The sequence below is a fragment of the Malassezia japonica genome, chromosome 1 (assembly GCF_029542785.1).
Source record: "Malassezia japonica chromosome 1, complete sequence".
NCBI lineage: Eukaryota > Fungi > Basidiomycota > Malasseziomycetes > Malasseziales > Malasseziaceae > Malassezia > Malassezia japonica.
The window spans coordinates 109760-123759 of NC_083370.1; the positions used below are offsets into that span (position 1 = coordinate 109760).

The 14000-nt window shown below is 58.5% G+C and overlaps 8 protein-coding genes across 8 annotated transcripts; 3 read left to right on the top strand and 5 right to left on the bottom strand.

The window, feature by feature from the left end:
• Positions 1–81: 81 nt before the first annotated feature.
• MJAP1_000065 (uncharacterized protein) lies at positions 82–1827 on the bottom strand (the record flags this gene model as incomplete). The annotated part of the gene is made up of 1 exon (XM_060264037.1): positions 82–1827. The coding sequence occupies one exon, from the start codon at positions 1825–1827 to the stop codon at positions 82–84; it is 1746 nt and encodes a 581-aa protein (XP_060120020.1).
• Positions 1828–2262: 435 nt separating this feature from the next.
• MJAP1_000066 (uncharacterized protein) lies at positions 2263–3990 on the bottom strand (the record flags this gene model as incomplete). The annotated part of the gene is made up of 1 exon (XM_060264038.1): positions 2263–3990. The coding sequence occupies one exon, from the start codon at positions 3988–3990 to the stop codon at positions 2263–2265; it is 1728 nt and encodes a 575-aa protein (XP_060120021.1).
• A 234-nt stretch (positions 3991–4224) lies between these two features.
• MJAP1_000067 (uncharacterized protein) lies at positions 4225–5976 on the bottom strand (the record flags this gene model as incomplete). Its single annotated transcript, XM_060264039.1, has 1 exon — positions 4225–5976. The coding sequence occupies one exon, from the start codon at positions 5974–5976 to the stop codon at positions 4225–4227; it is 1752 nt and encodes a 583-aa protein (XP_060120022.1).
• Positions 5977–6358: 382 nt separating this feature from the next.
• Positions 6359–8034, bottom strand: MJAP1_000068 (uncharacterized protein; the record flags this gene model as incomplete). The annotated part of the gene is made up of 2 exons (XM_060264040.1): positions 6359–6820; positions 6844–8034. 2 exons carry the CDS (start codon positions 8032–8034, stop codon positions 6359–6361), a joined length of 1653 nt encoding a protein of 550 aa, XP_060120023.1.
• Positions 8035–8417: 383 nt separating this feature from the next.
• MJAP1_000069 (uncharacterized protein) lies at positions 8418–10430 on the top strand (the record flags this gene model as incomplete). Its single annotated transcript, XM_060264041.1, has 1 exon — positions 8418–10430. One exon carries the CDS (start codon positions 8418–8420, stop codon positions 10428–10430), a length of 2013 nt encoding a protein of 670 aa, XP_060120024.1.
• A 25-nt stretch (positions 10431–10455) lies between these two features.
• On the top strand, positions 10456–11874 carry MJAP1_000070 (uncharacterized protein; the record flags this gene model as incomplete). The annotated part of the gene is made up of 1 exon (XM_060264042.1): positions 10456–11874. One exon carries the CDS (start codon positions 10456–10458, stop codon positions 11872–11874), a length of 1419 nt encoding a protein of 472 aa, XP_060120025.1.
• On the bottom strand, positions 11875–12816 carry COQ4 (Ubiquinone biosynthesis protein; the record flags this gene model as incomplete). Its single annotated transcript, XM_060264043.1, has 1 exon — positions 11875–12816. One exon carries the CDS (start codon positions 12814–12816, stop codon positions 11875–11877), a length of 942 nt encoding a protein of 313 aa, XP_060120026.1.
• A 26-nt stretch (positions 12817–12842) lies between these two features.
• Positions 12843–13943, top strand: CTU1 (cytosolic thiouridylase subunit Ctu1; the record flags this gene model as incomplete). The annotated part of the gene is made up of 1 exon (XM_060264044.1): positions 12843–13943. The coding sequence occupies one exon, from the start codon at positions 12843–12845 to the stop codon at positions 13941–13943; it is 1101 nt and encodes a 366-aa protein (XP_060120027.1).
• Between the last annotated feature and the right edge of the window lie 57 nt (positions 13944–14000).

A 14000-nucleotide genomic window follows, 5' to 3' on the forward strand; every position in this document is an offset into this window, starting at 1 on the left:
GCAATCTTTTCTTGCCCCATGGGGCGACCCTATACGTGGAACCGTGTTCCAATGCTCTATATATAACGGTATAATGCTCGTTTAGAAAACAGAGGTGATGATCTTCTTCCACATCGGACGAGCCCTCGCCTCGGCGCGCTCCTGCTCTAGCACCTCTTCGCTGACGGGGTCACGACGGCCGGTGTGGATGTCCATGTCTTCGAGGCGGACAAACTTGGAGCGCTTGATCAGCTTGTAGAGGATGAGGAAGGTCAGGAGAATGACAAGCGAGATGTTGGCATTGAAGAACTCGTAGGCGCGCATACGCGGCGAGTAAGTACCCTCTTCCGGCGGGAATGCGCCGATGTAGATGTTGGCAATAATGACCAGGATGTTGAGGAAAAGACCGGCCATTGAGCCGTACACGCCGAGCGGCGAGGCCCATGGCAGCTCGCGGAGCGTGTATCCCTGCTTTGTCCACGCCGAACGGAAGCGGATATGGCAGAAGCAGATCGAGCCCCAGGTGAAAATCGCGGCAAGACCCGAGATCTGGAGCATCCAGCTGAAGACGGTGCCCTCCTCCGCCGAGTAGATCAGGAAGGCAAGCAGACCAAATATCAGCGAGACACCGACAGCCGGCAGCGGGCGACCCTCCCGGTCGACGTACTTGAACATCTTGGGGGCGAGGCCCTGCTCAGCAAGCGCAAGCAGCGTGCGGCTACCGGCGTACACCGCCGAGTTGGCTACCGAGAGCGTCGAGACGATAATCACAGCGTTGATAATGTGGGGAAGCACCTTGATACGTCCGATCTCCATCGCAATCACGAAAGGCGAGGTGCGAGGGTCGTAGTCGTGGTCACTCGACAGCCTCTCGTCGTTGTAAGGCACAATGAGCGAGACGAGGAAGAGCGACAGGACGTAGAACATGATAATGCGGAACACGATCTGCTTGCAGGCCTTGGGCAGCACCTTGCGGGGCTCCTTGGTCTCGGCCGCAGCGAGACCCACCAGCTCGGAGCCAGAGAAGGCAAAGGCAGCCGTCGTGAACACAGTGCAGAGACCCTTGAAGCCGTTGTTGATCGGTCCAGGGTCGTGCCAAGTGTGCGCACCCATGTAGCTCGGTCCGCCAATCACACCACCGCAGTCAATCACGATCAAGGTAATGATCAAGCCGATGACTGTGATGACTTTGATGAAGGTTGCAGCGAATTCGAACTCTGCATAGCCTCGTACGCCGAAGAAATTGATGGTGGTAATGACAATAATAAAGATCATTAGCCAAATCCCCACTGGTACGACTTGATTCGGATCCCAGAAACCAATGACAATGGCAGCGGCAGTAAACTCGAGCGGCGTCACAATGAGCCACTGGAGGTAGTAGTTCCAGCCCATGGCAAAGCCCCAGGCAGGATCGACAAAGCGGGAAGCATACGTAGAGAAGGCACCAGAGACGGGAAGAGTAGCAGCGAGTTCACCCAGAGCAAAAATGACACAGACAAGCATGAAACCCATGATAATGAAATCGACGATCAGGAAAGCAGGACCAGCCGTCGAGAGCGCAGAAGCTGAACCGATAAACAGACCGGTACCGATACCACCACCCAGCGCGATGAACTGGATGTGACGGCCATCCAGGCGACGCTTCAGCGGCGTCTTCTCGGGCACATAGGCAATGGTACCGTCAGCCGTCTGGACGGCCGTCGTGGCATTGGCAAACTCCTCGTCGCCCAACACCTCGGGCTTCTGGTCACCGGCCTCGAGGAAGTCGCCGCCATAGGCAGGCTCCTTGCCGAAGCCCTCAGTTTCGGCCGGCTTGAAGCTCTCGGCCCAATTTTGAAAGAAACCCATTATGGGGTATGGTCTTGAATGCGGGGTTTAAGCTTTTCTTGCGCCCAACGCCCTTGCTTTAAAGCATTTGAGTTTTGATTGCGCAGCACCATTTCTCTAACCTATCTCGCTGGGTTTATGGGGCTTATCTCGTTACCCCTCGCGGGGTCACAAGCAAATGCTCGTTGGGTGCTGCGCATGAAGGCTGATAAGCGTCATCTGCACGCCTTATTCAGCACAAGTGATAAATTAAACCGAGAAATCCCCACAAGTGGGGTAGCGGCAGAATTATGTTCCGCCCCTGCGCTTCGGGAATGCAGCCAGTTAGATCGTGCCTCCCTGTCGCCAACGCAGATGGGCAGTATAGCCAAGCCAAACTAGGGCAAGATGAGATAAGGATCGCTGTCTATAGCGTATGAAATCTAGAAGTTTGCGCCGGCATTCCAGATTGCGATTTTAGAATAGGAACTGCAGCACGCGCTTCCAGATAGGCATCTCGGCGCGCTCGGCGCGCTCGCGCGCTAGGACTTCTTCCGAAACAGGATCCCGGCGGTCCGAGTCGAGATCAATTTCGTTAAAGCGCACAGTCCTTGTCCGCTTAAATATTTTGTGGGAGATAAAGAAGAAGATCACGATCGGTGCCGAGATCATCGACTCGAAAAAGTCGTGCGCACGCTCCATCGGCGACATGCTTCCTTCGCTGATCGGGAACGCGGCGTAGTAAAAGTTGCCTGCCAGCAGCAAGCCGTTGATGATGAAGCCGAACCACGAGCCGTACACGCCCAGTGGCGACGACCACGGGAGCTGGTGAGTGGTGTACCCCTGTGCCTTCCACGCGTAGCGGAAGCGAATGTGCGCCGCACACACAGTGAACCACACAAAGATCGTGGACAGGCCCGAGATACCAATCAGCCAGTTGAACACTTCGTTCTCTGACGTGGAGTACACGAGGAAGGCGAGGAGGCCGAACAAGAAGACCACCACAAAGCCCACGAGCGGCCTGCCCTGGCGGTCGGTGTACTTGAATATGGACGGCAAAAGCTGCTTCTCAGCCATGCCGACCAGCAGGCGGCTCGCTGCGTACACCGCAGAGTTCGCGACAGATATGACCGAGATGAGAATCGCGCCGTTAAAGACGCTAGGCAGTGACTTGATACCTCCGATTTTGATCGCGAGTACAAACGGCGACGCACGCGGCGAGTCGGAGCCAAGCAGACGCGAGTCATTATAGGGCACAATCAGCGTCACGATGAACAGCGCGAGGATGAAGAAGATGAGTACGCGCCACACGACCATCTTGCAAGCGCGCGGAAGCTGCTTGCGGGGCTCGGCGGCCTCGGCAGCGGCGAGACCGATCAGCTCCGAGCCGCCAAAAGCGAATGCGCCAAACACAAAGACACTGCAGAAGCCCTTGAATCCGTTGATGAATGCGCCGCCCTCGAGGTGCCAGTTGTGAGCTCCGAGGTAGTGGCCTGAAGGCGAGCCGCCGCAGGTGATGACGACACCACCGATGATGAAGCCCACCAGGCTTATGATCTTGATCGAGGTCGCAAAGAACTCAAATTCGCCGTACGCACGCACGCCAAACAGGTTGATGCAAAAGACGGCGACCAGGACGATGGCGATCAGTGCGCCTTTTGGCATCACGCCATCTTCGTCCCAGTAGCCCACTACAATGCACACAGTCGTTAATTCCACTGGCAGAATGATCAGCCAGGTCATCAGGTAGTTCAGTCCAATAGCAAAGCCAAGGGAGGGGTCAATAAAGCGGGAGATCATCACCGAGTAGGCACCCGCGACAGGGAATAGAGAAACCAGCTCTCCCACGGCAAAAATGACAGTAATCACCATCGCAGCAAGCAGAATAAAGTTGATCATCATCGATCCAGGACCACCGGTAGCGAGGATATTTCCGGAACCGACAAACAAACCGGTACCAATGCTGCTACCCAGCGCCAGGAAACGCAGATGACGCCCTTGCAGCTTGCGCTTCAGACCCTGATCTTCTGGCTGCACCTTGGAAGGATGCTCGGCAAGATCAAGGATCGAAGCTTCGGGATCATGGTGCGACGTCTTCATGTCGGCACTGCTGGCCTTGTTTCGTACCGACTGGGCACTGTAGGGCCGGGCCAGGTCCGAGCCCTCCGTCCCTTGGTCAGTCGAAACACCTCTGGACTGCGTCATCCAGGGCTATGCGATAAAGAGAACAGCCGTTCTCAACACCGTCTTCCTTCACGCCGAGTGGGGGAGGAGCGAGGTACGAAAAAGAATCGAGACCCCAGCGTGACCACAGATTAGGTAATGAATTTACTGTGCACAGCGCAGGCCTGGAAACACTATGGGGTAATATAACACGAATCCGTAGTGTTGGTCGTGAGCAAGAGTGCGGTGAGCCGTGACTTGGAGATAATACACAGGTTAGATGAAGAAGTCTAGGATCTTGACGCCAATTGGCCTGGCGCGGTCTTCAGCGCGCTCCTGCTCCAGGACCTCGAGCGAGACCGGGTCGCGACGACCGGTGTGGATATCAATTTCGTCAAGGCGCACAAACCGGCTGCGCGACCAGAGCTTGTGGACAACAAAGAACACAATGACAACCGGCAGCGAAATCATGCCGTAGAAGAAATTATAGGCGCGATCGCTCGCGTTCATTTCGCCCTCGCCCACGGGCCATGCGTATGCGTAGAACGAGGCACAGATGACGAGGATGTTGAGCACGAGGCCGATGTACGAGCCAATCAAGCCAAGCGGCGAGGCCCACGGCAGCATCGCAAGCGTGTTGCCTTGCCGCTTCCAGGCAGCACGGAAGCGGATGTGCACGACGGCGATCGTGCCCCAAGTGAAAATCGCAGCGAGACCCGAAATGGCCAGGAGCCAGTTGAAAATGGTAGACTCGTTGTCAGCGTACACCAGGAAACCAATCAGGCCAAAGAGCAGCGAAAGGACGACAGCAGGAAGGGGACGGCCCTCGCGGTCAATGTAGCGGAAGAACTTGGGCGCAAGACCCTGCTCAGCCATGGAAAGCAGGGTACGGCTGGCACCATACACGGACGCGTTACCGACCGAGAGCGACGAAATAAGAATAACCGCGTTGAAAATGGCAGGAAGCGCCTTGATTTGACCCATCTGGATGGCAATCACGAAAGGCGAGGCCTGCGGATCGTCACTCGTAGTAGCACTCATGAGAGTGGGCTCGTTGGGAGCCACAATTAGCGTAATCATGAACAGCGAAAGGATGTAGAAAATCAGAACACGGAAAATAACCTGCTTGCATGCGCGAGGGAGCTGCCTGCGGGGGTTCGAGGTCTCAGCAGCCGCCAGACCGATCAGCTCCGTACCCGCAAAGGCAAAGGCAGCTGTAATAAACACACTGCAGAAGCCCTTGAATCCATTGGTAAATGCGCCGGCCTCCGAGTGCCAGCCCCGGGCACCCATGTAGTAACCACTCGGGCTGCCACCGCAGTCAATAACAATGGCACAGATGATGAAGCCAATGCAACCAATGACCTTGATAAAGGAAGCTCCAAACTCAAATTCACCGTAGCCGCGGACACCAAAGAAATTGATGGCAGTAATGATCAGGAAACCAATCGCGATCCATACACCAGGAGACACGACTTGGTCCTTGTCCCAGTATTTGATGATCATCGCCGCCGCCGTCAATTCAAGCGGCAGCGAGACAAACCATTGCAGCCAGTAGTTGTACCCCATGGCAAAACCCCACGAAGGGTCAATAAAGCGAGTAGCATAGGTCGAGAAGGCACCCGTCACAGGCAGTACGGCGGCAAGCTCACCGAGACTAAAGATGATGCAGATAAGCATGACAGCGACGATGATGAAGCCTAGCATCAGCGAACCCGGGCCACCCGTCGCAAGATTTTCACCGGAACCGATAAACAGACCCGTTCCGATACTGCCACCCAGGGCAATAAACTGAATGTGACGACCTTGCAGACTGCGCTTTAGCGCCGTCTTTTCAGGGACGAATGCCACACCGCCATCTTCGGTCTTGACAGCGACAGCCGTGTTGGAGTAGTCCTCCTTTCCCAACATCTCGGTGGGCTTCTCCGAGGGGGAATGCTCAGGGTTCTCGATGGCATAGCTCGGATCCCTGCCGTAACCCTCGACGGCTGGCTTGAAGCCGTCAATCCAATTTTTAACGATCCTCATGGCCGAGGACACAACGGAAGAGACAGTGGCTAACGGGCAACAATGACCCTTTACAAAAGGATATCAATTTTAACAGGCAAACTTCCGCAAATATGTTTGGGTAGGGTGAAATCAGGTGGCACTGGGCCAATTAAGTCCCGTGATTCGGTGCATTTCTCGTTATCTACCTGATGGGGATGCGCTCGCCTGGGATTTGATGGACTCCGTTTGATAAGATGGAGGCAGCCGCAGCAAATCCCTCATTGGCCCCTTCGCCGATCTAGTTTATATAATCGATCGTAGATACCGCGGTAAAAAAGGTTCGCTCGGAGTCCAAGGGGAGCGCCGCAGCGCGGTGCGAGAGGGGGACCATGCTGCGCGTAGGGATATATAATCTTCTATTTTAGAAAATGAACGTCATCACCTTGGACCACCAAGATTGCTGCCGTGCTTCGGCCCGCTCCTGTTCCAGGACCTCTTCGGAAACAGGGTCGCGGCGCCCAGAGTGGATATCAAAGTCTTCCAAACGCACAAAGCGGCTGCGCGTCCAGAATTTGTGACCCAGGTAAAGTACAATGACAAAGATCAGCGAAATCATGCCCAAGAAGAAGTCGTGAGCACGTCTCTTAGGTGTCATTTCGCCTTCACCGATGGGGAATGCCGACACATAGAAAGTGCCAATGATGACGAGAAGGTTAAAAACAAACCCGACATAGGAGCCGATGATGCCAAGAGGTGACGCCCATGGCAATTGTCGGAGTGTATTTCCTTCGCGCTTCCACGCAGCACGGAAGCGGATGTGCGCCCAGCAGATGGATATCCAGGCAAAGATGGAGTTGAAACCAGCCAGACTCACGAACCAGTTCTGGAGTTAGTAATGCAACGTACAAAGATTTCCACCTCGGTCGAGGAGTAGATCAAAAATCCCAGCGGGCCCAGGAGGAGTGCAAGAAGCACGGCAGGAAGCGGCCTGCCGTTGCGGTCCACATAGGTAAAGATTTTGGGTGCCTGGTCGTGCATGGCAAGGGCTAGGAGCGTGCGGCTCGACGCATACACACTCGCATTACCCACAGACAAGGTTGAGATGAGAATAATGGCATTGAAGATGTCGGGGAGTACCTTGATCGCGCCAATTTTGATTGCAATCACAAAAGGTGATGTGCGGGTATCGTAATCTCCACCTTGCAAACGCGGGTCATCGTACGGGACGATAAGCGAGACCATGAACAGAGACAGAATGTAAAAGAGCAAAACACGGAAAACAACCTGCTTGCAGGCGCGGGGCAGCTGCCTCCGAGCATCGGCGGTCTCGGCAGCCGCGAGACCCACCAGCTCGGTACCAGCAAAAGCGAACGCAGCCGTGGTGAAAACGGAGCAGAAACCCTTGAAACCGTTCTGGAAAGCGCCGCCAGCCAAATGCCACGTATGCGCACCCATATATTGGCCCGAAGGCGAGCCACCGCAGTTGATGACAATGGCGCAAATGATAAAACCGATGCATCCAAGAACTTTGATGAAGGAGGCAGCGAACTCGAATTCACCATAACCTCGCACACCAAACAGGTTAATAAAAGCAATGATGACGAGCGATATGGCCACCCACACGCCACTTGGTATCTTCACATGGGGGTCCCAGTACTGAATGACCATGGCAGCCGCGATACTTTCGAGCGGCAGCGGAGTAATCCAGCCAATCCAGTACACCCAGCCCATGGCGAAACCCCAGGAAGGGTCAATGAACCGTGTAGAGTAGGTAGAGAAAGCACCCGTCACTGGCAGCACGGATGCCAGCTCGCCCAGCGCGAACACGACAGTGATAACAAGGATCGAGATGGTCAGGAACCCGACGATCAGTGACCCCGGCCCACCGTCGGCGAGCGGGGAGCCAGATCCGATAAACAGACCCGTTCCGATACTTCCTCCCAGCGCAATAAACTGGATGTGTCTCCCCTGCAGGCTGCGCTTCAGGTTGGCATCTTCGGTCGAGTAAACGCCTCTGTTATCCTCGAGCTGGGGCTCGTTCAGGGCGCTTGAACCGCGGTCGTTGCCGTAGGACTCATGGTCCGAAGCCATGGACATGGACTTCAGCGATTGTGATTCGAACTTCTCATCTGTGTTGGCCTCTTGACGCCTGAAGCCGTCGACCCATCGCCGAAAAAGACTCATTACACTTGCGCAACCGCGACCGACGGACCTCGACTGCGAAGATTGATCAGAGTTTTGTTCATCAACTCTGACACGCCTCCCATCCATTGGCCGATTTTGCAGTTCGCACGCAAGAAACCGAAATTATCATCTTTTAGTCAGATATCAGCCACTGTCAGTGTTATCGTACAACGCCATTGGGCGATCAAAGAACCAAAGGAGTGGAGAAGCGCACCAAGCCCAACGAGCGAATTGGTCCCTCGGCCGAAAAATATTTCTCCCCGCACGGCGCAAAGCCAGGGACTTATCGACGAACGATGAGCGGCGAGCCCGAACCGCACGACCCTCGCGCGAAGCTCGACCGCCATGAGGCAGGCAGCCGTCCTGCACGGAAAGCGCGTACGAATGCCGAATTTGTTCTAGGCTATGCCGAAGAGTCGCCCGAGACGAGCCGCTCGCGGGCACCGCCCGAAAAAGGGACGTCCGTGCAAGAAGGACGTGCGCCTCGCCACTCGCGGCGTTTTGGTCGGCCGGACCGTAACTCATCCGAGGACTCGATTGCAAACATGCCGCGCAATGACTCGATCCGGAGCCTGCAGGCGCTGCAGCACCTGATGGATCATCGCTCTGGCTACTACGAGGAAGCGCGCAAAGACTCTGCGGCGCTGAACGCGATGAGCAACCCCGGCCTGCGCGAATTTTACGAGGAACAAAACGAAGTGCTGGATGGATGGCGCGAGGTGGACGAGGTGCTCGAGAGCCAGTTCCCTATGGAAGTCATGCGCCGATTTTCGGTCCCTACTTTCTCCATGCCGCATTTCCGTCCGGAGCTCTTCCTCTCGTCGCGGCGCAATGTTACGTCACCCCGTCAAGTCGAGGATGATGATGGGTATGCGACCGATGAGGAGAGTGATTCGATCTGGACGCATCCCTTCTCGCACAATTCGCACCGCCGGCAGCGCCGCATCAGCGAGCGTGCGCTCACGTCCCTCTCTGGATTTTTCAATATGGAGCAGAATGCGCTCGCACGCAGTATGGCGTCGGTGCGCAGCGACACGGGCCCTGAGAGTTCGCCCGAGCGTGCGATTGGATTTGGACAGCACATTCGCCAGAGCCACGATGCGAGCAAACTGGTCGATTTGCAGGAGGAGGGCGATGGCGCCGAGATGAAGGATGAGCCGAAACCGACCGAAGGTACGCCGCTCATGGCAAACAAGCGCGACAAGCAGGACCGCAGTCTTGTGCGCCAGGTCCTCAGCGCCAACCCGGCCGTGACAGGCATCCCCGCCACCGAACAGCCCGAGAATGCCGAGGCGGCGCTCAACGGAGCGGCGGCCAAGACGCGCGACATGGTGTGGACCAAGGCAGACCGTGACCGGAACGACCTGCTTCAAAATGTGCCGACGCACCAGCGCAAGCTGGACTCGGACTCGTTTGTGCAGATGTACATCAACGTGAATCTGGCCATCAACTTTGTTCTGGTGCTCGGCAAGGTCGTCGCCGTCTTTTCGTCCAATTCCGTGTCGCTGATGGCGAGCTTGGTGGACAGTGCGCTGGATCTGCTCTGTACGGTCGTCATCTTTATGACGTCAAAAGCGACGGCCTACCGGAGCTGGAACACGTTTTACAAATACCCCGTCGGCAAACGGCGTCTGGAACCCCTCGGCGTGCTCATCTTTAGCGTGCTGATGGTGGTGTCCTTTTTGCAGGTGCTGCTCGAGTCGATCAACCGTCTTTTAACGGTGATGCACCACAAGTACGGCACCGACAGCGGCCTCCCCCCAATTGGTATATTTTTCATGGTCCTCACGATTGTCATCAAGTCGGTGATGTGGGTGTGGTGCCGGCACAGCAAGAACTCGAGCGTGCGTGCGATTGCGCAAGACTCGGAAAACGACGTGATGTTTAACATCTTCTCGCTCGTCTTCCCGATGCTCGACAAGTACCTCGGCTGGCACGTCTTGGACCCGATCGGCGGTGGCCTGCTCTCCCTGTACATTATCTCGGAGTGGGTCGCGACGCTGGCCGATACTACCTCGAAGCTCACCGGCAAGGTTGCGAGCGCGCAGGACGTGAGTCGCTGCCTGTATCTTGTTTCGCGCTTCTCGCTGGTGCAGGCGATCTCGGGCTTTGAGCTGTACCATGCCGGCGACACGATGGTCGCCGAGGTGGACGTTGTGCTTCCCCTCAGCTTCCAGCTGAAAGAGGCCCACGACCTCGGCGAGATTATCACCTACTGCATCGAGAGCCTCTCCGGCATCGAGCGCGCCTACATTCACCTCGACTACAACCCCGCCGGCCAATCAGGGCACATTGGCCAACGTGGATAGCCCGATAGCCCGATCTCTCATCATCATGGTGGCAACGCGTGCATGGATCGCCGCACGGGGCATCGGCTTGCAAGCCGCGCCCCGTGCTGCGCTGCGCGCACGGATGGCGCCAATTCCAATGCGCCGCATTGAGCCGGTGCGTGTGCAGGCGCGCCACGCTAGCACTGCGCGGCCGCTCGGCACTGTGTCGGTCAAGGCCGGCGTCCTATTTGCGGGTCTCACGGCTCTTGCGTTCGGCCTGACGGTGTACGGCGTGTGGGAGTATCTTGCCGCGTTCCGTGTGTGGCCCAAGGAGCTGCGTGAGCCGCTGCGTGCGGCCCTCAAGGCCAAGAACCGCGGAAACCTCGCGCGGAGCGCCAAAAAGTTCCGCGAAGCGCTCGACATTGCCCGCTCCCTCGAGCCGCGCGTGCTCGGCGCGGATCCCGTGCTGAAGATTTCCGGTATTGCGATTGCGCTTTCCGATGTGCTGGAGCAGGACAACAAGTTCCAGGACGCGGCGCTTGTCTACCTCGATGCGCTGGACGAGGTCCTGGGCCGTGGCGCGTACGCAGCGGATGCTGCGCCCCCCCGCACCGCGCTCGAACGCATGCGTGCGGTTGGGCTCGCGCAAAAGATTGGTGATCTCGCCGAGCACAATGGGGCGGTCGTGCCTGCGTTTGACGACGGCGTCGGCCGCAAGACGAATGACCCTGCTGAAGGCTACCTGTCGTGGAGCGTCGACGAGCTCCTGCGCCTGCTGCGCAGCGAGCGTGCGCAAGGTGAGGAGCCTACTCTGCTCTCTGAGCTGCACCTCCCTCCGTGGGTCGCCAAGCAGGACATTGGCGCAAGTGTCGAGGCGCTCGGTGCGTTCTATGCGGCGCGTGGCGTCGCCGAGTACGCCGTGCCGCTCTACCTGCAGGCCATCTCGATTCTGCTGCCGGCTGCCGGTACGGGCCAGAAGAGTGCGCCGCCGACCGTCGCCGAGCGGTGCCGTGCGGCGATCCTCATGAACAATATCAGCCAGGTGCTTGCGCAAGGCAAGCGTCCTGCGCTGCCCGAAGGCGCGCCTGCGCCGAGCGCCTCGCCCCTCGACCAGGCGTCTGCGTGGGCGACCAAGGGTCTGGACCTCGCGACGATCACGTCGTACCGCGCCGGTTTCCTCTCGAGCCTGCCGGACGACGAGCAGGAGTGGCTGCTGCGTTTCAGCGGTTTCGACCCTGCCAAGGTCGGCCTCGCGCCAGTGGTCGAGGCGCAAAACACAGAGCGCTTCGACCAGGTGAAGAACCAGTGCCTCGGCACGCAGTTTGTGCTTCTGTACAACCTCGCGATGTACCACGAGATGCGGAGCGACCAGGACACGGCACGGACGCTCTTCCGCCGTGCGATGCGCCATGCCGACCGCCTCGGGCTGCGCGAGGCGCGGGCGCAGTGTGCGCGTTCGCTCGCTCGTATGGACCGCAAGTAGCTATGTAGACCAGCGTGGATCCTTTGGCCCGTGGCGCTCCCAGACCTTGCTCGGCCACCCCTGGAAGCGGCGGCCGGCGACGGTGGCGCGCGGCCGTGCCGGCGCGCGTGGCGGCGCCATGGTGTCGAGCACGACCGGCGGCGGCTCGTCGAGGCCGAGCTCGACGCGGAGCTCGTCGAGCGGCTGCTCCCAGCGCTTTTCCCACTCGATGCCGATCAGCGGCAGGCGGATATTGCGTCCGAGGCGCACGGCCCACGGCGCAAGCGACTGGAGCTGCGCGGTGAGCGTTGCATTCTCTTTGGCAAAGAGGGCACGGCGGTCGTCGTTCACGAGGCGCAGCGAGCCGCCGAGCGCCGAGAGCGCGGCGACTGGGAGGTGCATGTGTGCCATTTCAAAGTACTTGACGACCGTCTCGCCGAGCGTCGACGTCGGCATGCCGAGGAGGACGTGGTAAAAGTCGTGTGTTTCGCGGTAGCGCTGGATGACGTATCGCGTCTCGAGCGTCGGCATGTACCGTGCCTCGCAGCGGCCGTCCGGTCCGACGTTGTTCGCCTTGAGCCAGCGCACCCACTCCTTGCCGAACGTGTCGTCCGGCAGCGCCCACAGCGCCGGGAGATCGATCGTGCGCGAGTTGATCGACGGGCGCGCGGCCATCAGGCGGCGGCCCTCGTGCGTCTGGCGCATCTGCTGCACGAGCCGATCAATGTTCGGATAGGACGACACCTGCGTCAGGACCGAGAGCAGGTCGCCGCGGCTGGGATTCACGAGCAGGCCGAGCGCGCTGCCTGCGCCGAGCAGCGCGCGCTCCCAGAACGGCGCGTGGATCGCATAGCCAGGCTTCTCGTGCTCTTCGTGTGCATGCCGGTCGCCCAGGCGCGCCGCCGAAACGTGCAGCGCACGCACGCCCCGCGCCGCGCCGCCGACTCGTACGAGGCCCCGCATGGTGTGCTGAGTCAGCTTAAAAAGTCATGGCGCCCAAGCTGTGTGCGCTGTGTGAGGCGTCGCGCGCGGTGCTGCGGCGCCCCAAGACCGGGCAGATGGTGTGCAAAGAGTGTTTCTTTTACGTGTTCGAGACAGAGGTGCACAATACCATAACGAGCGCGCGCCTTTTTTCGCGGGGCGACCGCGTCGCGATCGGCGCGAGTGGCGGAAAAGATTCGACGGTGCTTGCGCATGTGATGAAGACGCTGAACGAGCGCTACGACTATGGCCTCGAGCTGATTCTGCTGAGCATTGACGAAGGCATCACGGGCTACCGCGACGACTCGCTCGAGACCGTCAAGCGGAATCAGGAGCAGTACAACATGCCGCTGACCGTCCTGGGCTACAAAGAGCTCTACGGCTGGTCGATGGACGATATTGTCGCGAGTGTCGGGCGCAAGAACAACTGCACGTTCTGCGGCGTGTTCCGGCGGCAGGCGCTCGACCGCGGCGCGGCGTCGCTCGGCGTGGACCACATTGTGACCGGGCACAATGCGGACGACATTGCCGAGACGATCCTCATGAACGTGCTGCGTGGCGACATTGCGCGCCTCGAGCGCTGCACCGAGATCATTACCAAGGGCCCTGAGCTCGACGAGGATGCCCAGGGGTGCGGCGGCGGCGCATCGTTCGGCGGCAGCGGCATCAAGCGCAGCAAGCCGTTCAAGTACGCGTATGAAAAAGAGATTGTGATGTACGCCTACTTTAAGCAGCTCGACTACTTTTCGACCGAGTGCATCTACTCGCCGAACGCGTACCGTGGGTACGCACGCACTTTTCTCAAGGACCTCGAGAGCATCCGCGCCTCGAGCATTATCGATATTATCCATGCGGGCGAGAATCTGCACGTTGCGGGGCAGGTCAAGCGCGCGGTGCAGCGCACCTGCGAGCGCTGCGGCTACATCTCCTCGAATGCGCTGTGCAAGGCATGCGTGCTGCTCGAGGCGCTCAACCGCGGAAATCCCGCGCTCGGCATCCGCTCGGACAAGTCGCGGACCGTGCGCGAGGAGCGCGACGAAAACATCGGGCGGACGATTCCCAAGTGGCAAGGTGTCCAAGCAGCGAGCGCGTCGGCGAATGCGTGGTAGAGTGCTGGGCACTTTTTGTCTATAGCCTGTACTATAGGGCGCAGCGCGCATAAAGGT